Raw genomic sequence first — 22,235 nt, 5'->3', positions numbered from 1 at the left:
GTAATCAGGAGTCGGGAGAAGAGTCTATGTTGAAGGAAGAGAAAAAAGAAAAAGGAAAGGAAAGGCGAAGGAGCGCGGGGCCGGTGCGTGCGGTGGCGCTGGGCGGCGGTCTCTGCGGCGCCCCGGCTCGTGATGGTGCTCCTGTCCCTGTGGGTAGTGGCAGCCGCGCTCGTGGGGGTCCGCGCTGCAGCCGGCCGGCAGGTGAGTGGCGGCGGCGCCGGGGCCCGGCCCGGCGCTGCCCTGCCCGGGGAGCTGCTCCCGCGCCCGGCGGGACGGGGGGCTGCGGCGGCGGCGAGAGGCGGCGGGCCCGCGGCTTTGGGGGGCAGCCAGCCGTCACGCACGTGTCGCAGCGGCACCAGCCCCGGGCTGCAGATGGGGCTTTGACAGGTCAGGGGAGGCGGTTCGGGCGCGTCGCCTGGCTTCTCCTTTTGCTTGCCCGGAGCGTGCTTCTTCCCCTCCTCCACTGCGCGGGTTTCGGGGCCCCTCGGCCCGCTCCGGCGGGGCGAGCAGCGAGCGTGGAGCGGCCTTTAGCCGGGCGCGCAGCACCCGCGGAGCTGGGCCGCATCCCGCCGCTGCCCCGCAGCCCGTCACCCAGCGCCCGGGCTGTAAGGCGCCTCCGGCGAGCGCTAGCCGAGACCGGTGCCACGCGCGTGGGTGTCCTGGCGCGGGCATCCCGCCGGCGCTGCGGAGCTCTGGTTTGCTTGGCTGTCGGCTGGCGTCGAGGCGAAGGTGAGCTGTCGGCGTCCATGCCTTAGTGCAGCCCTGGCACCCCTGCGCCTCATCACTTCAATTAATTTTCAGGCCTTTCTCTGGCCACTGAACTTTTTTTCTTTTTTTTTTTTTTTTTTTTGGCACAGGTTCACAATTTATAGAATGGTTCATTCAGAATCAGGATTTCTTAGCTGCTCTATTTATGTTAAACTTATTACGGGCTTGGTTAGTGTATCAGAGGGAACAGCTGTTTATTCAGTTAAGGAAAAATGCCATCCCTGGAAACTAAAAGCAGAAATATATAAAAAAAAAATAGTGCAATTCATACCGAGTAACTTTTCAGCCTTCTAGAAAGACTGTGAAGTCACACACTGCCTAATAATCACACTAATAACTTTGTGTGTGTGTTTCTTTTCTCTTCTGCAGGCTGGTGAAGAACAAAAGATCCAAGCAGGTAAGCTTTGCTAAGTATTATTCCTGTTATTTCAAAGGAAGTAAAAGAAATAAGCTCAGTGAACCTGTTCATTTTTTGAAAAAAAAAGATATTTCTGCAGGCAAGCTTTTACCTGTGTCGTCCCACCCTGTTACCAGCCAGGAGCATTTATAGCTTCTTCACAGTGATGTGGCATGACTTGAATTTGCTTGGCCTCTCGTTATCAGTTCTCACAACCTGATAAATCTGGGCTTCCCTTTTGAAAACAAACCAACGGAAGCTCAAAATTGCAGCGTGCTTAAACCACCCCTCTGAAAGACATGGCAAACCAGCTTTGGGTCAGGTACTTTGGCTCCATTTCTGAGTCGGGGAGGAAATGCCTGCTCTGTTTGGCCAGGGCAAACCACTGTCATCAGACCCTTTTGCTTCTGTGCTGCACGTGTTCAACCTTTTCTCTTAGCTGGAAAAATTAGTCTAATGTAGAGGCCTCTGCGCGTTTCTGTTGGTGGCACAGTATGCTGGCTGCATGCCTAAAGATAATTGTTGACTGTTGCTTTACAAACTGGCATAAATACGTAAGAAGATGTGATAGTACAGAGTTGGTGTCCATGATGGTACTGAAATGAAAGYTTCGTGTCAGTGCCCACGGCGTACTTCATGTTGAATGTTAAGCATCTTTAACTATTTTCTAAAGACAGGAAACCTCATATAATTGGGAACATGTGCACGCAATTTAATTTCAGTAGATCAGTGTTCTTTTAAAATAACAGGTAATTTAGCGCTCCGTGGCATGGAAGAGGTTGTCAAAGGATGCAGAAGCTGGCGTTGTAGCCCCCAGGTTCGCTCCTAGAGTGTTAGTATGAGCGTATGCCATCTCTTACCTGTTCCTTAGTTTACCCAGTTATGAAATAAGCACTTCAGCAATTTGGCCAAAGTTGTAAGATGCGATCGTCTGTGCAGCGCTTTGGAGCTCTTCACTGAGAGGAGCTGTAGCGGTGAAAAAGGATCCCAGGCAATTGTATTTCCAGTTGCCACTAGACCTCCAGTTCTGAGGTTTTGATTCAGGCTTTGATTTGAGGTTTTGTTCGGAAAAGAATTTCAAGTATTTTTCTAAATTTTGGTGGTTTCGTCTCAATTTCAGTCCTGGCACTGCATTCTTAAGCGCTTAGGTTGATTTCCACTGTGATCGATGAGTAATAGGAATAGAGACAGCTAGGTGCGTTTAAACTGGCAAACAAACTTTTTTTCCAGCAGTATGCTGATCCTGTGTTTTATTTCTGGTCGTTACCATGAGATATGGATCGTATTTGAATTTTAGTAATCATAAGCTATACAGGAATGCATCTTTTAAATTATACTGTATATTAGACAAATTTCTTAATGTGGAAAAGGAAGCTTTTTTTCCTTTAGCTTCTTTCTTTCTTTCGTGGCCCCTGCATTGCTGTAGTCTGGGAACATTTGAGGCGTGCAGGAACTGCAGGAGACCTGATATTGCACAATACAGGGTGAATCAGACCCCCGACGCGTAGCCCCGAGTGACAGGCCTGTGCGCTCGGTGCGGGACAGGCGTTCTGCGTGGTTCTCACGGCACAGCAGGAGCCTCTGCGGTTGCTCTGATCTTGCCCTCCTCTACCTGGGAGGAGGCAGATGGGAGATGGAAAAGCTCTGTTGCCTGGTGGGTCTGTGTACGCGCTGCACCGTGAGGCCGTCCCCCGAAACGGCCCAGCAAGGCCCTGCAGGGCTGGAAGTCAGCACTGGTCAGTGCCCAGCGAGCGAGTGGTCGGCAGCCTTTCTGTGCCTGCTCCTCAGCAGAACTGCACTCTGGCTCGCTGGCTTTTGGTACAGTCTAGAAGGACTGGCAATTTGACGGTTTACCAAGACTGGGTTGTCTGTGACCGGCACTGTCTTTCAGGGATTGATGGTGTTTTCGTGAGGGGGGAATCTGCATTTTCCGAAAAAAAAAAAACAAACAGCCCCCTCCACACACTTTATAGCGAGTGGGATTTGTTCCATGCACTGTGGTTTTTAAACTGTTAATATTTAACATAATGTTTTATCCTGTAAATTCTGATTGAAAAGGTATGGTTTACTCAGTCTAGAGCTTTAATGACTACAGTAAAACTTGCAATAGGATTGCCTCCAAGTGGGCTGTTCTAGTTTTAAGTCCCTATTAAGTGTCAGTTTGCATTGGTCTTGTATATTTTGATTTGGCCCAGGGCTAGCTGCTGTCAGCAGCTAATCTTTTTTTGTAGCCTGAATAGTTTCTAAGGATAAATAAAAGTATATAGTTGGGTTTTTTTTAATATCAGTATGGAATGTATTCTGTAGCTAGGGAGTTGCTCAAGCTTAATGACCTACATTAATGCATCATCTATTGCAAATGCCTGGAAACTGTCAAGAGGAAATCTTTGTTGTCACTGGTGAAATAGTAAGCCTGAAGGTGCTGGCACTCAGGGTGGTGCTACATCCTCGCTCTCTGCCTCCCAGCCTGCCGTGCAACAGAGCCCAGCACTGCTCGGTGCTACTGCTGGAAGAAAACTGGTGTCTGACCTGCAAAATAGCAGTGCCAGGCTGCCGCAGAGCCTGGCTAAAACAAGCTCACCTGTACTGTGCAAAGGGCCTTTGCAGTTCGACAGAAGCTGTGAAAACGTCCCAAAGAATCTCCCCAACTGCTCAGGAAAGGAGTCCCTTAGTTGTCTGTGTCTCTGGGACAAGTCAACAGTGAAGTGGAGGAATGAGGACACTAAAGACAGGTCTACCATGTGAGCCTGGGTTCTTGAAAGCCTCTGCTTTTAGTCACCCAACTCGCAATGCTTGGAGTGTGGCACTGAGGGTACGCTGCATGGCCTCATCCCTGTTTAGGTGCAGGGTTGTTTGGAAAGTCTCAATAAATCTATCCGCCCTTTTAATCTTTCCTTTCTGTTTGAGCATTTTTGCCAGCACAGGGCAGCCAAATACAGAGTGAATGATAGTCCTGAATTGATTCAGGTGATTGCAAGAAAGGGACCAAAACTGCTTCCTCATTTCTGGACACTGTTCACCTACAATGAAGGCAGAAAAAGGGAAGATGAAATCCCTGCAAGGGTTGTCTGTCTGGTACTGTACCATCTCCTCTCATTATTGAGAAACACTTTGCTAAGTAATTGGAGCTGCTCTGTGCGCATCCCATTATGGTTATCTGTAGACAGAGTTAATCTATCAGAACCTGGGAACCTGTGGCAATTCTTTTACTACGTGCTGACCTTTTAATTCCTACAATAGTGAGTAATTCTTTCAGGAATCCTTTCCAGTGCTTCCACTAGAAAATGTCTTTGACATGATACAATCAAATTGCTGGATAGTTTGTGAATTGTGTTCAGAGGATGCAGGCGCACTGATGCTCTTGGGTGTTATGTTAGCTTCGGTCTATTTGTCCAGGTTGCCAAGCATCCTGACCCTACAAGCCATATTCAGATACATCCTCCAAGAGAGATGAGGGAGGTCTGGAAGCTGACAGTAGCTCTCTGCTCATCCTGTCGTGTCAGTATGGGACACTTTGGGACATGGCTTGTAGCTCAATGTCAGGGCAATTTGGTCGGGATGTTACCAGCGGTTCCTGCCACGAGTTCTGATTATCCAGCATCAGCCTTGCCAAAAGACTGGCGCTTTTGGTCGGGTAAGGTAGCTGTGCTGCTGGAGCAACRTTTGAACTGGTCACGAGCTTTGCGAGCCGCAGGTTTGTCACCTCTGAATGCTGCCCACCCTGCTCAGTAATGGGGGCTGCCAGAACAGCTGGCAGGGGACAGGCAGGAGTTCCAGTGTGATCAAAGCCGCAACTTTATGGTAAAAAGTGTAGGACTAGACTAACTGGTATGACTTCAGTGTGTYTTCACATTGATATTCCTGCTTTTGAAATATTTCCTAGCGGTTTGAAGAGGCAAGTGGTTACTGCACACGGCAATTAATCTATGTGTCCTTGTCATGGCACAGAAATTTTTTTGTGGGCAAGTCATGCCGCCAGCACTTTCACTCCTGGGGCATAATTTTATAGGTCACTGTAATGGGTGAAGGAGCTCATGTGATCAAAAGCTTAATTTGGTCATGAAAGTTGGTCCTGTGTCTGTAATGCAGAAGGCTGGAAAAAGGATGGTCCTGTTAACAGAATTTATTTGCGTGCAATGTTAGCGAGGAAAAGATCAGAAAAATGAACAATAGCTACTGTTTAAATACTTCTTTAAAAGAGGAAGAAAAGTAGTGTCTTCAAACTTGAGTAGCTAAATTTAGGCACAGAAATAATTTGTCTGAGTTCTCAGAAGTTCCTGCTTTTCACTGATTTTAACTTAGACTGTGTGCTTGAAATCCACTTTCTTAGGTGGAAGTCTATGAATTTGGAAGACTACTGTGAACACCCATGTGAAAAATTTTTGGTCAGTGTATTTCACAAAATCTCTGCCAACAAAAATACAGCTCTTCCAAATGTAGTTGTCCTAAAAAAAAAAAAAGAAAAAGAAAAAAAAAAGTGTAGGGCTTTTGAACCCCAATTGTCAACACTTCTTTTACAGTGCAAAGAAAACTACTGTGAGCCAGTAGTGTTAATTTTTCAGTTTCCTGTGTATTTGGGGGCATTCTCCAACTAATTATGTTTTGGCACATTATGAAAGAATGTGATGTTCTTTCATAAGTGTTTCCTTTCAACTTATACCTTGTGCAAGTGTAGCAGCAGTTTAAAGCCAGATGAAATAATGAAGAGAATTTTCAGTTAAGTGGTTTTTTTTCTCTGTGTTCTTCTCTCATCATTACTGTAAGCTGTGAACTAGTGGAACAGGGCGCCTGAAGTTTTAGCGTAGGAAAGAGAACACCTACAGCTGGAATAGCATTTCCTAAGATGATGGAGTCTATGGAAAAACGGTAATAGAAGTCAGTCGAGGAGCTTAGATGTCTTCAGTATTTAGTCATGCCACATTTAATTTTAATTACCTTTGAACAAAAGGCATTTCCTCTTCTAGCTCAGCATTTAGAGATGCTGGAAAGTGCTTTTGCTGACTCAAAAACTTGAAAATTCTTTTTTTCCACCCTTTGTGCCTACCTTCTTGTGGCTAGCCAGMTGTTCTTGTTATTAGCAAAAAATATATATATTTTTGCCCCCGCAAGTAGAAACCTGGGAATACTGCTGCAAGATGTGCAAAGTCATTTCTCAGTTGTGCAGTGAACACAGAATTTGGTCACCAGACTGTGGTCTCTGGCATTTTACATCCTGCTTTAAAAAAGCTCCAAAGAATCTCAGTGAGGTAAAAGTAGGAATGTCAGCCTGTGAACGAAACCTCAGCGCTGGAGCTTGGGGAATGTGAGGATCTGGAGTTTTGCTGTGACCCAGTTAGGAGCTGCAGCCCAGCAGTTGTCTCTCCTGTTGTTGGCCTGCTCTAATTAATAAAAATGAGTCCAGAGTTTTGATTTGGTCCCATCGCTAAGGAGCTAGGTTAGCAATGCTTGCCCAAAATTCCCGGTGATTTAAATGGGAATTATCTGAGATTAGGGATACCAGTTTTAGAACCTCCCCTTATAGGTGCAATAGCAAAATGGTTGCATTGGCTGCTGCTGAAAATTTCACTTTGACCGGTAGCTGTAGGACATGGAGTAAGTTTTTAGAACAGTTGACTTATTGGGACCTTTTCACTTGCTTAGAATATAGCATTTGCCTGTTATGTGAAGATATTTATGTAGCAAGATTTTAAATGTCCATGCACCTTCTGCCAGTACCAGGCGCTGTTCTTCTGTCAAGTCCCCTCTTGTTGACTGGTACCGGAGTTGGAGCTGTGCGGGTGATGCCAGGGCAGCGCTGGACACGCTGCCCTGGGCATCTTCAGCCATGAAGCTGGTGGAGATGGCCACAGTGGCCTCCTTTGAAGTGCTCAGTCTCTGGGGTGATGGGGACGTGGGGCTGCCCGACTGTCCATCGGAGGCAGAATGCTGAAATTAAGTTTTTCTTTTTCCCACTGTGGTAGTTATTTTGGGTCAGTAACTGGAATTGAAAATACCTGGGGGAAAAACACTTAAACGAAGCCATTAGGCTTCCTACCGAAGTTATTAGTTCAGAGCACAAGTCTGTTAAAATAAGCAGCTGCTGCTTCAGGGAGAGAGGAATTAGCTACTGAGCTTTTTTTCTCTGTAAGTTCTCAGTTCAAGTGTGATTTAAATTGGGAGCGAGTAAAACCTAGTTCATTTCATTCATTATATTAATTTGAGGATTTCTCAGTAGTGCTTGTTGGTAGCATCTGAGCTACTCAATCCTGAAGTCCTTTTRAATGAAAGGTATCACTAATATTCTAGTATTGCTTTAGCCAGTCCTTTCAGGAAGAAAAGAGCAAGGAATTATTTCTTTGTGTTGAGTGATTACGAAGTGATAACAAAGTGATTTTAGTAAACTCTCACATAGAGTCTAATACACAGGTAGAAAGACTCAGGCTCTGGCCCAGCTCTAGCAGTGCTTTGACCCRCAGTTTGACCTGGCCTGGGAATGGCTCTCCTTCTTCTTTTACAGGWTAAGAATTGGACGCCTAATATCCTGATTACTCCCGGGTTACGTAGGTCTCGCAGAAAAGATAAACTGTTTTGATGGACTTGTGTTACAGTGTGTAAAATTAGTTTAGAGCAGTGGGAAACACTAGTGTGTGTTCTGATTCAGGGCAGCAAGCGTGATGAGTAATAACAGCAGCGAGAGAGAGAGACCCTTCTCTGAGTAAATTAAGCATGGCTAGCTCGTGTTCACAGCTCAGTCCCTATAAGATGTTTTATCCCTACTGTATAAAAAGAAGATTCTCTTGCTTTTCTCATCAGTGTCTAAGAATAGCAGGAGAGTGCAGAGGGAAAAATTTATTCTCTCAGGCTAAGAGTACTATTTCCAGGCTGCAAGTAAAAGGGACTGCTATGCAGAAAGAGAGGCCTTTTTTTTTAAAGCAAGTATTGTATTCACTTAGGGCAATTCAGAACCCAATTAGAAGTTTACCAGTCAGCTAACGTCGCTGCTAATGAGACAGGAATCCTGATCTCACCAGTGGGGATCACTAGGAAATGATAGGTCAATGCGGCTTTAATTGCTGTTATCTTTGTTCCGCTCTGGCTTTGCTTACCTGGCCGGTGCCTCTGCTAAATTAATTAGCCTTGGGATAACTTTTCCTGGCAATTGGTTGCCCACAGCCGTACCTAACTGCACCATCAGGTACCTGGAGATCCTGGGAGACTGCGTAGAGGTATTACAGCAATGCCTTCTCCTTGGAAGCATGCCCTGTGCTTAGGGCACATTACCTTGGCTAAGGGTAATGTCATGGAGCTACTCRAGTTTCACCTGAGCACTTCTTGAGGCAGTACTGCCCGCAGGGTGCTGCTCTGCTGTTTTAACAGCATCTGTGTACTGTGGTGAGGTGCAGCATTTAGGGAAGAATTTATAAAGGCTTTTAAAAATAATTAACTTCTCTGTTGTTTTTGAGCTCTCTCATTCAAGTTAGGCAAAGGTAAAGGGGAATAGCAAGTTTCTGGATAAGGGCATTTGTCAGAGGAGATCTGTAGAGGGAAGAGTTGTTGCTCATACCACTGCTGACGTAATTGAGTGATACCCTAGCTCTTCGCAGTCATAACCACTGCAGTGACTATATTTAAGAAACTGTATTTCTATCTGTATTTCAGCTTTTTGAGATGGGACAAATATATGCAAACTGCAGTTACATACCAAACATGGCACTTAATTTTCAAAATCTTAATGGAAGTCTTGCAACAGGAGCAAGCAGTTCTGTAAGGCGTGTGTAAGAGTGCCGTGGCGCTTCTTGTAAGAGAATTCAAAAGGGTGTCTGCCCCTTCTTTGGCTATTAAGCAAACCTGTAACTTGGAAAACTCTGCAGATAAATATAAATGAATATTTTCAGGGTTTTCTGTGTAATTTTTATGGAAAAATATAAGAATTTTGGCATGTGGAGTATGTTTTACATGTGCTTAATGTGTATCCTAACTTCCATGGTGTGGGGTTTTTTTCTTTTTTTTTTTTCTTTTTTTTTGAGGTGCCTTTCTGGGCACAGCTTCTCGTGTTCATTCAGCTTGATATTGTTCGTATGCTTTTCCTAATGTTGAAATGTGCTTGCTGTCACATTATTACTGGTTTGTCATATCTTGCTTAACATGATGATCTATCAAGCATGTTTCTCTTTTCTTACACGTCCTCCCTGAGTTTATGTAAAAGTAGTACAAGCATTTCTTTAGTAAAAAATGATGTATTAAGAGTACTAAAGGCCTTGCTATATGGTACCCAAGTGAAGATGTGCAAGTCTGAGTGTAGTAAGTAAAGAGAGCAGTGAAGCGTACCTTCGATTTGCCTACACTAGACTGGTCTGCTTATATCCAGACTGGCTAGTAAGTAGATAATTTAGCACATGATGGTGTGGAAAATGGCACTGTCCTCTGTCCTTTTTTTTAAACGTACGCAGGTTTTCACTGTTCTTGAGCTGAATGATTTAGAGTAATTCTAACAGGGAACCTAAACAGGAGATACAGGCATGGGAGGCAGGGTGTCCAACATGCATCGCAATTGAAATTAAGCCTGAAAACATATTAATTGTGGTGTGTTGTATGATAAATGAACTGCAGTTTGAGCGTTCTCTGAAATGAATGTAGCCTGTAAAAGTCAAGGTAATGGCATGTTGTATCTTTGYGTTTACAGTTTATTCTAGTGACATACGCTTATATAACCATGCGTTTGTTCTTCATTCTTCAAGTTTGTTCCGTACTCTCGTTCTAATTTTAGTTTGTTTTTGGATATTTTTCTTGGCAGAATTAGCAAAAAGCAGGCCAAGACCGTATGGGTTAGTGATTCCAATCAGTACCAATGCAGATGGAAGCTATATCTCCAATATCCTCTCTGCAAGTCATCAAAGAAGATCAACAAGGGAGGTATCCCAAAGCCCCAAACAACTGTATTTTAACGTCACTGCTTTTGGAAGGGAATTCCATCTCCGGCTGAAACCCAACACTCGTTTGGTGGCTCCTGAGGCAGTAGTGGAGTGGTACGAAGACTCTGTGGAAACTGGAAATGGAAATGATGCTGGGAACACAAGTCAGACTAGAACTACTACAGAGAGATTATGGAAAAGAGAGCCCCTGTGGACCAACTGCGCTTATGTTGGAGACATAACTGACATCCCCGGAGCTTCTGTTGCTATTAGCAATTGTGATGGTCTGGTAAGACTTATTCAGTGGCATAYATGTCTGGTATTTTATCACTTTGCAAGCAGATTTTGTTGCTATTGAGTACCCAGTAGTAATGATATCGTTTGAAGAACTTCATTTTTTTTAAAATCCCTTAGAAAATCYGTTAGTACATACTTGATTTATATGGTCCTAGTGGTTTACTCTGACATAATTCCTGTGATTTGGTGAGCTAAGTCTTTATTCTGACTGATACAAAAGAGAGAAATCATACCTGCTTTTTGGCTCTTTTTTAATTTTTCCATTTGTAAGACCTCATGAAATTATAATGAAGTTATTTTAATGCTTACAAGAAGACCTCTTGTTGAGTGAGTATAGAATCTGACATCCAAATTATCACTGTATACTTCGCATGTGTAGCAAATTCGTAGGCTGCCCTGTAGCCTAAGGTTAGCAACAGGTTTAAATTCTAAAGGGTTTGTTTATAAAATAAGCTTGCTTTTTGTTTTCCTACATGCAATTCTGTTTCATCTGAAGGTATCATAAAAGAATTGAGTGGTTCACATCTATAAATGGTTGGTTCTCAAAACTATGCTAGCCYGATTGCTGTGTTAGTCAAAAATGCATGATATTTTCATTGTGGCTTCAGCAGATGCAACGACTGGCTTGGTGCACAAATCCCATATTGAAAGAGCGGACATACATTGAGTGCACATACCATTCGTTAATTCAATCATGCGGTAAAGCAAGCTAACARTACTTACCTTGTACTCTTTAAGTAGCAGGAGCAGTRGTGGAACATGACTGCAACATCCAGGAAGATTAATGTAGTGGTTTTTCTGCTGCTATTTAGGAGAGAAGTCGTATGAACAAGTCTGCAACAAGTATGCCTTCTTTGAAACATGCTTCCCTCTTGCTATCATGTGCCAGAGATGTTAATGATATGATTCCATTTTGCGATAAGAACTGGCTAGCAAACCCCCATGCCTCTGGAATGAGCTTCTCCTGTACATAGTTTATTTCAGGTAAAGCAGTCACAGAGTAATTGTATATATGTTTCAAACACATGATTCGAACCTTAGGGCTATGTGCAACCAAAACACTTTGACTTTCCTTAATTAAATGAAGGAAATACTGGTGGTGTTCACATCTGAGGTTATCAACTGCTATTTTTTTTAATCGAAGTAGTATCTGTTGACAGCACACTGCATTTACGAAGGCCAAGCAGACATCTGCGTGCATGCTTTGGAGGCAGCTCTTGCAATGAATGAGACCTTTGCGTTGTGAGCTGTATTTTAGCAGAAATCCTGAATGAAGTTCTTGGGTTGAGACAGCACTTAAGACAATGAATTGGATTAAGTGGAATTAAATTAAGGAGAATGGACTAGGAGAAAACGTGCTTTTTGTTTAGGGAGGAGAGTGGGTAAATGCTCCTGAATCACTGTTGTCTCTTGTCAGGCTGACCTGAGCTGTTGTATGAGGTCTTTGTGGGGCTTCTTCAAGGCCCTGTGCCACCCACTGCACGGAGGGTCAGAAGCCAACGTGAGAGCGCAGCCCCAGTGTGAAGTGGGGGGTTGCGGTAAACAGTGTTGATGTGACCCTGCTCCCTGACGTTGCTGCTGCTCCTCCAGCTAGCCCTTGGGGCACAGAAGGCTTCTGGATACGGCTGCCTAAGACCTCCCTCTGTGGGCATTTTTACAGGAAGGGATAAGTTGGTTTGGGTTGATTCCCCAGGCAGCATTTATGACRGGCTTTGATCTCTGTTGACCTCGTTTCCTTGAGCACCTCCCTTGTCAGGAGCAGACCTCGCTGCAGCCGCCACGCTGCGTGTTGCCCTGCTACCTGGGGACGCCCYGGCTGGCGGAGAGCTGCTGCAGTGGCTTTGCTCCCCCCTGTTGCCTGCAACCAGAATGAGAACAGCTCATGTGTTGAAAAGCACCTTTTTGGAGCACCTTTGCTTGCTTTCTTCACCTGGCTGTTGTAACAGCCTTTTGAGGCTCTAAGCGAGTGTGAAATAAATAATCCTGAAGATTGGTGTGATTTCAGGTTTTTTTTTCTCCCACCAGCTCCAGAGCTAACAGAAGTAATTTTAAGTTAGCATTTCAGGCTTCTGTGTTGCTGTACTATGCCTCTCTCAACCAAGCTAGAATATTTGATCCTCAGTGTATCCTAAAGATGTGAAGAGTGAGTTAAATATGGCTTAACAGAAACTGGAACAACAGTGAGAAATTCTAGGACCATGTGTCTATTGGAAAGATTTATTTTCAACTTCAAAGGAATTCAGAAGCTTGCTAGTGTGCTCAGCTAAGTCCTTACCTTTGGGGAGAAAGAAAGGAAACTGCAGTGGTACCAATTCACTCAATGTAGAGCTTCTAAGGAGGTTTGATATCCTAGGTTACAGAAGAAGAATACTTGGCTTGCCACGAGCTAGTGGAAGCTCTGGCAARTTTTCTTTTGTGCATAAGGAGATTTTTAATAATGACTTGTAAGAGACCTGCTGATAGTTGGGCAAAATTGTATATTTTGTAACTTCATGTACATTATTGTATTTCATATTAGTTTTTGCTCTCCGCAATAGGTGCATAATAGAGCTAAATCCTGATTATTTGATTGTAAATATAAAGGGTAATTGGGATTTACACCAGTAACGCAAGATTTTGCCGGTAGTCTGTTCCTGAATCTAAATTTACATTTAAAAACAAACTATTTGAATGCTTTTGTTACAAAATGATTTATTTATCTGTTGTTGCAGCAAGAGTCATCTGCATGCTTTCAGTTCTGCAAATTCCTTTCTTCGCAGCTGTTTAATATCCCTTGAAAACAACTTTGTTTGTTAGAAAAATTGTGTGCATGTCCATGTACTTATTTTAGCAAAAGAACACTTCGTTAGCCATGGAGAAGCTGCCCTTTGTTTTTATTATTGTGTGCTTAAAAAAATTATAGTGCTAATGAGTAGCTGACAAATGCTATGATATGTAGGTGACAGCATATAATAATAGTAAAAAAACCCTATAAAGTTGCATTTCCCAATTTCCTTATGTAAAAGTCAGGATGGGTGGATTTTAATACTGTCTAATACTAATTTTTGCCTTACATTGAAAGGGTAGGGCTTTGGTTTTGGAARGGTTGTTTCCTTAGGTGTTTCGCCTGTCATTTTGGTCACAATAGCGGTATTTATGGACATAATATTTATAGAATTTGTCAAATATTTGCCAGGGTTGCAGCAAAACTTATAGCTGAGTTTTATTCATCAAGCAAAATCAGCCTTTCTGGTTTTTGGATAGTACGTGGAATGATTCTGACTTGTCTTAATTCAGGGGGATTGTGTAGGTTGTAGTTCAAGGAAGAATTTGGCCTTACAGTAATTATCGCTGATACTCACTATCGTTAACACTGGCTGTTTTTGTCTCTTCCTTATTTTTTTATTGCTGAAATTCACTCTGCAAAGGCAGTCTTTTAAAGTTAAGATGGTGCTATTGTAATGCAGAAACGTTGGTCCAGCAGTGGGAAAGGAAGACTGCTGATGCAAAACCTGATACAAGTTTTCTACAAGGTTGTTCTTGTGTCAAGGTGACATTAATCAGCTGCAAGTAGCAGCAGCCTTTGACTCTGTGGACTTGTGAGATTGAAGCCAGAGAASGGTAGAAGAAGAAAAGCTCTTAATAACTTTGATCTACAGATGGTAAAATCGTAGTTTCACAGACAGCAGGCTCGATTTAAGTCCACTGGTTGATGCTTTCCCTTTTCTTTATTTGGCTTTGGTTTGGTAAATGTTCAGAGGCAGAGTGTGTTGGAACGGGGGAGGGATGTACAATYGTACAGAGGGCTTCACAAGGCCAAGGAGAAGGTTCAGTTTACCTGGCCAGTCCTTGCAGTGGACGTGTGTTCCCGTCACGCATTCATAGTCCTGTAATTCTTCCATTCCCATTTCTGGCTCTGCCTCTGTCCTGCTTTTCGTTCCTTCCAGCAGCTGTACAGCATTATCTCACTTCTGTACTCTTCTGCTGTCCGTCTTGCTAGGCATGGACTTACCAAGGTGAGTAAGTATTGTTAACTGGCAGGGCAAGCCTTCCTGCATAAGTCGCACAGCCCCTTCCCTATTTAAATCTGAGTAACGTCTTCCCTTTTGCCTTTTTGATAAAGATCAGGTCATATAAAGAGTCAGGAAGGACTTAATGGTGCCTTCTCTTCTGGTTAAGTGCAGGAATGCATTTTGTGTGCCTCTGCACTAAATGAAATGTTTAATCTAATGTATATTCCTAGGAAAGGTAGTTAAAAGTTCATCTCCCCCATGCTGGGAGCATTCCCAGGTGAGCATGTAAGGGACAGTATTTTTGTGTTTGACTGGAGTAATAAGTTTCCTGTTCTAAGAAGTGAAGATGGTACAAGTAGGTTTAATAGCTTAACACTTCGGACATTTATGTGACTTTGCAGTTTTGTGCTAAGAAAGCGCTGGTATGCTCCTAGAGGAGCATATGGTTTARCAAAGCAGGAAATAATTGCAAGATGTTCAAGGAGGTGGAACTAGAACAGTTCAAGGCAGATGTAGCAGAAGGCAGTTTTCACAGATTGCTTATGCCTGGTGCAATACTGTGCCTGGTGCAGTACTGTACCTGCTGCAGAAGGTGAAAAACGCCAGCTTCAAAAAAACATTGCAAATGTTTCAGATTGTAAACAAACATAATACAGCAAACTTGACATTTAAAAATATCGAGGTAGAAAGTCTTAAATAAGTCTCTACCTTTTATTGTAAAGAAAGCTACTTCATTTTCTGAAGTAGCTTTCTTGCTTTGCAAGAAAACCAAACAGTTACTGAGTTGTGATGCATCTTGATATTACTTATGTTTTAGACTAGTAGTGTTCTTTATAGACACATGCATCCTTGTGTGAATTACGATTTGGTTTTCTGTTCATGTTTATATTATGCCAAAAATGAATCAAGGTTGTCTTTGGTTTCTTGCAGAACATTAACTTCATTGATATTAAATAAAAGGGCCAGACCAAGTATGCTAAACTTTTAATCATTGACTTCGGATACCAAGCAAAATGTGACTTGTTTTGCTCATTAGAAAACCATAGCCTTCCAAGTCCGTAAGGCTGCATCCATTTACATCAACTCATTTGTAAAAGCAACGATTTGCAAATGAAATGGCTTCAGCAGTCTGCCTGCCTTCTAACCTTCCGCTATGAAACTAGGGGGATCTGTAAAGACAAACCAATTGGCAAGAATAACAAAACTGCTCAGATATCTTATTTGCAAAAGATTATTCTTCATTTGTTTATTGTCATCCTTTTTTCTGAGGCTACTGAGACATGAAGAAATCTCTGTATGTTTATGAAACCATCCCAATCAGTTCTTTAAAACAAGCTAACGTTCAACCTTCAGCGTGGGAGTTTCATCATATTCTCCAAGTTTGGTTCTGTTTATCTCGCCTCAGAATCCCCTAGCAGAGACCTCTTGAAACTAGCAGCTGTCAAGAGTTAGTCTTCAACTTTGTGTCTTAATTTCAGTGTTCGTGAAAGGAGCCTGATGATAGTTTCCTACCGTTAGTGGTTTTGGCATTCATTTCATTAGTGTGTTTTGAAGTTTTTGATTGGAAGGATGTACAGAAATGTGCACAGTTACTCTCCTGGGATAAATGTGTTTGAAATACTCATACTAGAGAGAGTTATACAAAGACTTAGTCACTGGTTGAGGAAAACACTTAAAAATATGCCTAAATTCATGCATGTGTTTAAGTGCATACCTGGATCTAAGCATTTTCAAGGTATTTTGATTTGTTTCAAATGCTTTTGATTACCCACTGTTCCACCAAAACTCGCTTGAAGGCAGATTTCTTGTTCACCTGTTTGTACAAAAGTCTTGTTTCTTGATTTCCCCCAAGCTGACAGTGTTATGTTACTACATGAACAAGTAGCTTTCTAGGAGCTGGTGACTTTTTACTCTCAGCATATTAGGAAAGCATTTTGAAGATAAATACTTAAATTGCTGCTGGGACTCTGGTTATCGCGTGTGGGAGAGTCTTTACTCATGAAGATGAGATTAATTCTGGAGTCCTAAAAAAAAAAAAAAAAAAAACGATTAGGGGATTCAGCAGTGCTGTGTGAAAGTCATCAGAGCATCTTGACTTCCGAGCAGCTGCAGAGCCTCGGGGTGACACCAGCAAGCGTGTGCTGGGACACAACCAGGGCAGGCCTAGGTTTGGGCTCTCCCAGGGCAAGATGAGTGCGGAGGCTCAAAAGGGGACGGTTCCCTCGCCTCCGGGGATCTCTCCCGATTACGGCCGAGGGCTGCGGGGGCGGCGTGGGAAGCCTTGTGCTTCCGCTGCCCGGGCTGCGGCTAAGTGGACATCTGGTAATCCGGTACCTTCTGACAGTGCAGAGGACAGGAAATCAAAATAAACAGGGAGATAAAACCGCATCTGGGCTGTGCGCCGCTCTGCGTAGTTGGCATCAGTATCTCAGACTGATTTAAGTTTTCTGTATTCATGCTACCTGCCCTACTGTGCCCTTCCCACAGTAGTTACGTCCTTGCAGTGAACTCCCTTAACCTGCCCTGCCTGTTCTTACTACTTGCGTTTTGCTGTACTTGGCAGCCCTGTAGGCTCATTAACTAGGCTTGATATGTTCCAGCTGCCTCCTTGGATTGACAGGTCCCGACTAGTAACCTCGGTCAGTCCGCCTGGTCTGACGAAACGCTGCCGGGTCAGTCGCCTTCGGTCGCTGTCAGGCTGGGCTTGGAGTTCATCCCTGTCACCTCTCCAGTAAGTAGCACTTCCCAGACATGGATGCAGCCTTTTCAAACATAGTAATCCAAAGTAAAGAGGATTTCTCAAAGTTCAGAAACTGCAGACCAAACTCGGAAAAATGCAGTGCCGTCATGTTGTTGAATGAGGATTTCAGGCTTTTTGCATTAAACGCCAAGGGAAGGAGTATTGAGAAGGAAAATGATGGTGATGAAAGTGGAGTGTCAATATAATATAACATAACATAGAAGAAACTTTCATATGTCTAGTTTGCTTCTCCTTGAAGTTATCACTCAAAACAAACTGCTACTTCATCCCTCCTTCGTGTAGTATAAGCAGAGTTTATGCAGATGTTTCCTCAAGCTTCATTTTTTTCCTTCTTTTCCCTTTTTTTCACTGGCCAGATTTGGGCCAGTCTTGTATCTGTCATGTTCTAGGATTAGAACAAATTCTCCTCTACCGTGTGCCAAAAGAGCTCTCTTTCCCCTTTCCCTTTCCCTGGCAAATGTCAAAGAATTTATGCCTGCATTATCCTGGGAAGACACATATCGCAGGTAGACACATGAATCACTTAGAGGTTATTTGCAAAAAATGGCATCACTGGTTTAGAGAGCAGCAAGAAGGATTTGGGCCTTCCAAGCTGTGTTCTTCACCAATCCTTTTTACCTCCCCCTCTTCCTCTGAACTGTTACCTTAGGCCGATGAGCAAAGTAAAATTAAGCCCAAATGAAATGAAAGCTCTTTTTTAGAGATGCAGAGAAAATCTCTTTGCTTCAGTGGGTAATTTTAGAAACCTTTTCTTCATACCAACTTCCTGGCTGCCTGCTAGAGGCTGGTGAATTGGGGAAACGTCCGTGCTTTGCACTTACTGTAAGTAGTAAAAAGGGTTGTGCTCAGAGTTTCCACTTAGTTGTGTGCTTCATGTTTTCAAGGCTGATTCACCAGCCTCATCCTCCTCTAAAATGATAATTTTCCAATGGGTTGCTGCTCTCTCTCCCTGCTGTTCCAAGGACTGTGTGGTCATAGGAAAAACTGAATAGATATACAGTAGTATTGCTACAGACTTAATGTAGATCAATTTAGGCCAAAATATAAGGAGCTGCACAAATATCTTTCATAGCACGGAAATATGTGATCAGTTCGGGTATTAGGTTTTCCAAATGGAAAAAGATGTCATGTGTTTTTAAAATGGGACACAAAAGCAAAAGGCCTGTCTCGCTGAGCCGCTCCCTGAAGAAATCCCTCCGGCAAGAGAGGGAGGGAGGCAGCTCTCTCTTCGTCCTCTTCCCTACACAAATGGTATTGAGAAGGTTCCTTGGTAAGGAAAAATAGGGAGCATGGGCAGGTCGGGTAAAGAAAAGGTAGATGAAGAGAGAAATACATTGTGTGTCCCCACACAGCAGTCCTTTTCCATTCGACTGATGGTGCAATGAAGAGAACAGTTCCTGTAGTGACCAAGGTTGGGGCTGAGCTGAGGGGACTGGTGGGGGACATCAGTATAGATAACATGAGCCTCTTGGGCCTTGGAGACTGAACCAGGACCAGGAAAGCATTTCTGCTGAAAAAGGGATCAGGGACAAACTTGAAAATGTTTTTCTTCCCCTTTAGCCTTCTTCAAGTGTGCTTTCTCAGAGGGAGAAGGAAAGAGCAGGAATTGGGACTGTAAGCAGACTTCAGAAAGGTAGTTGAAGTATACCTTTGAAGTAACCCGTTCTTCCTCCTTATCATTTTGATTATAGTAATACGTTGCTCAAAACTGGGGCTAGTGATTCCTGACAAAACACTGTGCTGCCAGCACCTGCATAGTGCTCCCAGGGCCCAAGCCCCAGTGTGCGTGCAACGCTGCTGTCATATGGACGTTGGGATTCATCTAGGCATCTCTACTTGGCGCTGCAGAATTATTTAAGGTTTTCTTTTTTTCCAGGTGGCTCAACAGTCTCCTGTATAGGCTATCCAAAGGCTAAATGCTTTAAGTTCCTTTTTCATTTATGCCACGGTGCTTGATCAGGAAAAATGCAGAAATAAAAACCTTTTTTGCTTGCTAAATAACAGCAAAGTTAAAGATTTCTGGTTTTTTGGTGTTTGAAGTTGGTTTTGATGGATTGAGAAATGATAGTTTTCTTGTTCATTCATCTGAAAAGAAATGTATTTATGATTTTTTCCACATTAATAACCAGGTAAAATATGCCTGAACATATCATTTAATGCTGTATGTATATAGCTTCTGAGTAATCCATTTAGCAACACAAACATATTCAAGATGATGCGTATTTAAACCATGATTAAACAAGCCAGATAATATTTATGTGTGCCTTAACTCTAGAGGACTATCCTGACCTGGTTTTGTTAAAATCATTGTGTCTGTTATGAAGATCATAGGGTTGGTTTACATTTTTCACATTTTAACACAAGCAGTACATCTCCATCAATGTGTTTCCTAGCTCTCTGTAGCAGGAGAGAACTTATACATCATTTTCTTTATTGGAGGCAAACGTATTTAAAGTACAAAGCCGCTGAGCAATTTCCTGTCCTCTCTGGTCTTCTTCCACGGGTACAGTGTTGCTTGTTTGATGCTTTAATTGCCCTTTAATTCCTTCCCTTCTTGATTCTCCTGCCCTGTTCGAGTGAGGCCACGATGTCTGTGCTGTGCCCTCGGCTCAGTTCCGGGTTCCACACTGGGGTATGTGAGAGCGAGTGTGTGTGCGTGCRTGTGTGCTTGCGTGCTTCCGTGTGTGAATGTTCATGCAGAGAGAAACCTTTTGCTTCTCAAGTATAGTATAGCAGTTAAACTTGAAAATAGCGTTTATTAGTTTTTAGGTTTTTTTTTTTAAATATTTTCCTGTGGCATATTTTAAGGAAAGAAAATCTGTGTAAGGTATGCTTTAATTCCATGTGTATCTGTCTGGAGATGTTTTGTGTGTCATAAAGCAGAATGACTGTTTTCTTATCGTTTTTCTTTGCTTATTCTTCATTTCATTGATAGAATCGCTTCCAGAGATGTGGAAATGGTTAAAATATGAAAGAGATGTTTGTTTGTTATTATGAATTCATGAAAATAAGTCTCTCTTGTGCATGGACTGGGATAGTTTTGGGTTTATGTTCCAGCAGCATGTTTCTGTACAACAGTTAGGGTTTTACAGCCCTTCTTGAGATCAACTTTATGGAAAAGAAATTTTGCTAAACCAGTGTGTAGAGCCCCTGTTCCTTTGCCCTTATATGTGGAGTAGACCTACATTAGTGTTTTTGTGGCGTGGGTGCTCTGCAGAGGGAAAAAGGGGAAGTTGCCCTTGCTCCTGTACCGTTAAACAAAAGCATTATCCCTTCATTTCACCCTCAGAATAACACCAAGTCTGCTCTCGAGTCCAAATTTCCCAAACCTCACAGAGTGCAGGAGGAGCATATGTGAGCACCAAACCTTTCACAGTCTCCATCAGCGGGACTGGAGTGACGGAGGAGTTCGTGTTAGCCACCCTTGCCTTAGGGCTACATAGTCCAAGCTGGCATTGTCTCTCAGTAGGTTCCTTATAGCACCTGACCTGCCTTGGTTGTAGAAATAAGATTGATGATAAACTAACATGTCATCAGGATACTTTCTAATTATCTGATTTTCTATGAATTGTACCGTTCCCTATCTCTTCTGCTAGAGTCATGGGGAGAGGTAGGGTAGGTTCTGTCTCCACAGTCTGAGTGGCAAAGCTGTTGAGAGTATCAAAGCCTAAATGTTTTGAACAGAGACCTACTCTGTCATTCATGCACAGGATCCTGGCAATCTCTGCTTAATGCTTCACCTGAAGTGGTTTCGTTCCTTCATGGTTTGTGTGATATTCGGGATTGAAGCAAGGGGTATAACAGCAGTGCAGCTACGCATGTGTGTTCATACACACCACTGCATGTATCTCTTGCAGTACATTCCTGAAATCCTTCTGTGTGGAGAGTACCTTTCAGTGATTGCCCCTCCACTGAATGGTTGCTCTGTCCTGATGACCGTCTTGGGCAGGTTCTGTGTTTTGGGCATCAGTGGGAACTGCCTGCTCATCTGCGGTATTTTCATCTTAAAGGAGTAAATTGATTCCTTAATGGAATGGGCTAGTTTGGGAGCAGTCATCCTCAAATGACAGAAATGACTGACAAGGTGGTCTTTTTTGGCAGTTTTAATCAAGTCTAATAGCTGTAGGTCAAAATCATCATCTTGGTTTTCAGGGTTTTGTGTCTTCTTATACTTCTGGTCCCTTGAGCAGAGACAGTGAATTGGCTTCTGTGTTATTTTCCCTGGCCCAGAACTCCATACAGAGACCTGGAAGCCAAGATAGTGCTAGGTTTGCCCAGTTCCTCTCATGGTATGGGCAAATTTCTTGTGGATAATTCCCAGAAGTAATACTTGGGAGTACCCTACCTTGTTGGCATGCTGCATCCAAACTCTCTTATCTTCTCTTTCCTTTCTTGCACGCATTTCTTCAGTTCAGGACAAAACTTAGATTGCAGAGGGGATGAAAACTGTGCAGGTTTCTCATGGATATATATAGAGATAACATATGTAGTCAGCCCATTGCTTACCACCTTCTCCAGCTCCCCTCAGACAAATCGCCTGCCAGTGGGACTCTGTGGAGTCATTTTAAGGGATGGTATTGTACCAGTTGCTGGCATTTCTTTGTTCTCTTCTTGGCAGCCTGAAAGGATATTCCCCTCCTGATCATCCCTTCTGCACGTGGATCCTCATAGCATCAAATAAGGTTGGAGTGAATAAGGAATGAACTCTTTAGCAGACTGCTCTTAAAGTTACCAACACTCAGATTTTGAGATGGTGTTGGGCTTCTGCCCAGCTGAACTGTCGCTACTCTCTCTGTATCTTCTGGAAGAATGTATTGTTTTATCCTTAAGCAACTATATCAAATACAGCTTTCTCTSGTGGAGGACCTTTTCATTAGAAAACCTTCCCAAAGTGTTACTGAAGGATTCTGTTTCAGGTAGGATTATTTCCATTCTTATACTACATAGGGAGTTACTTCTACTAGCAGTGCAATAGATGACCAGTAGCAGTAAGAAAATAAGTAGGGGATTAGAAACTAAGACTGCTTGTGAAACAGGTGTCCAGAAAAAAATTAAAGGAAACTATCAGAATACATAAGGTTTCCTCTACCACACTAAATCAGTTCTCCTGATATATATTTACAGTTGTG

The 22,235-nt window shown here is 43.0% G+C and overlaps 1 protein-coding gene across 1 annotated transcript in view; it reads left to right on the top strand.

The window, feature by feature from the left end:
* Positions 1-132: 132 nt before the first annotated feature.
* Positions 133-22,235, top strand: part of ADAMTS3 (ADAM metallopeptidase with thrombospondin type 1 motif 3) — a 135,148-nt gene continuing 113,045 nt past the window's right edge. Inside the window, exons 1-3 of the mRNA XM_026090137.1 lie at positions 133-201; positions 1,138-1,165; positions 9,939-10,345. Coding sequence (XP_025945922.1) covers positions 133-201; positions 1,138-1,165; positions 9,939-10,345 — 504 coding nt within the window. The remainder of the gene's footprint in view (positions 202-1,137; positions 1,166-9,938; positions 10,346-22,235) is intronic.

The sequence above is a fragment of the Apteryx rowi genome, unplaced genomic scaffold (genome assembly GCF_003343035.1).
Source record: "Apteryx rowi isolate R43461 unplaced genomic scaffold, aptRow1 scaffold_85, whole genome shotgun sequence".
Lineage (NCBI taxonomy): Eukaryota > Metazoa > Chordata > Aves > Apterygiformes > Apterygidae > Apteryx > Apteryx rowi.
The sequence above is the reverse complement of the archived record's forward strand: the minus strand, read 5'-3'. Positions and strand labels throughout refer to the sequence as shown.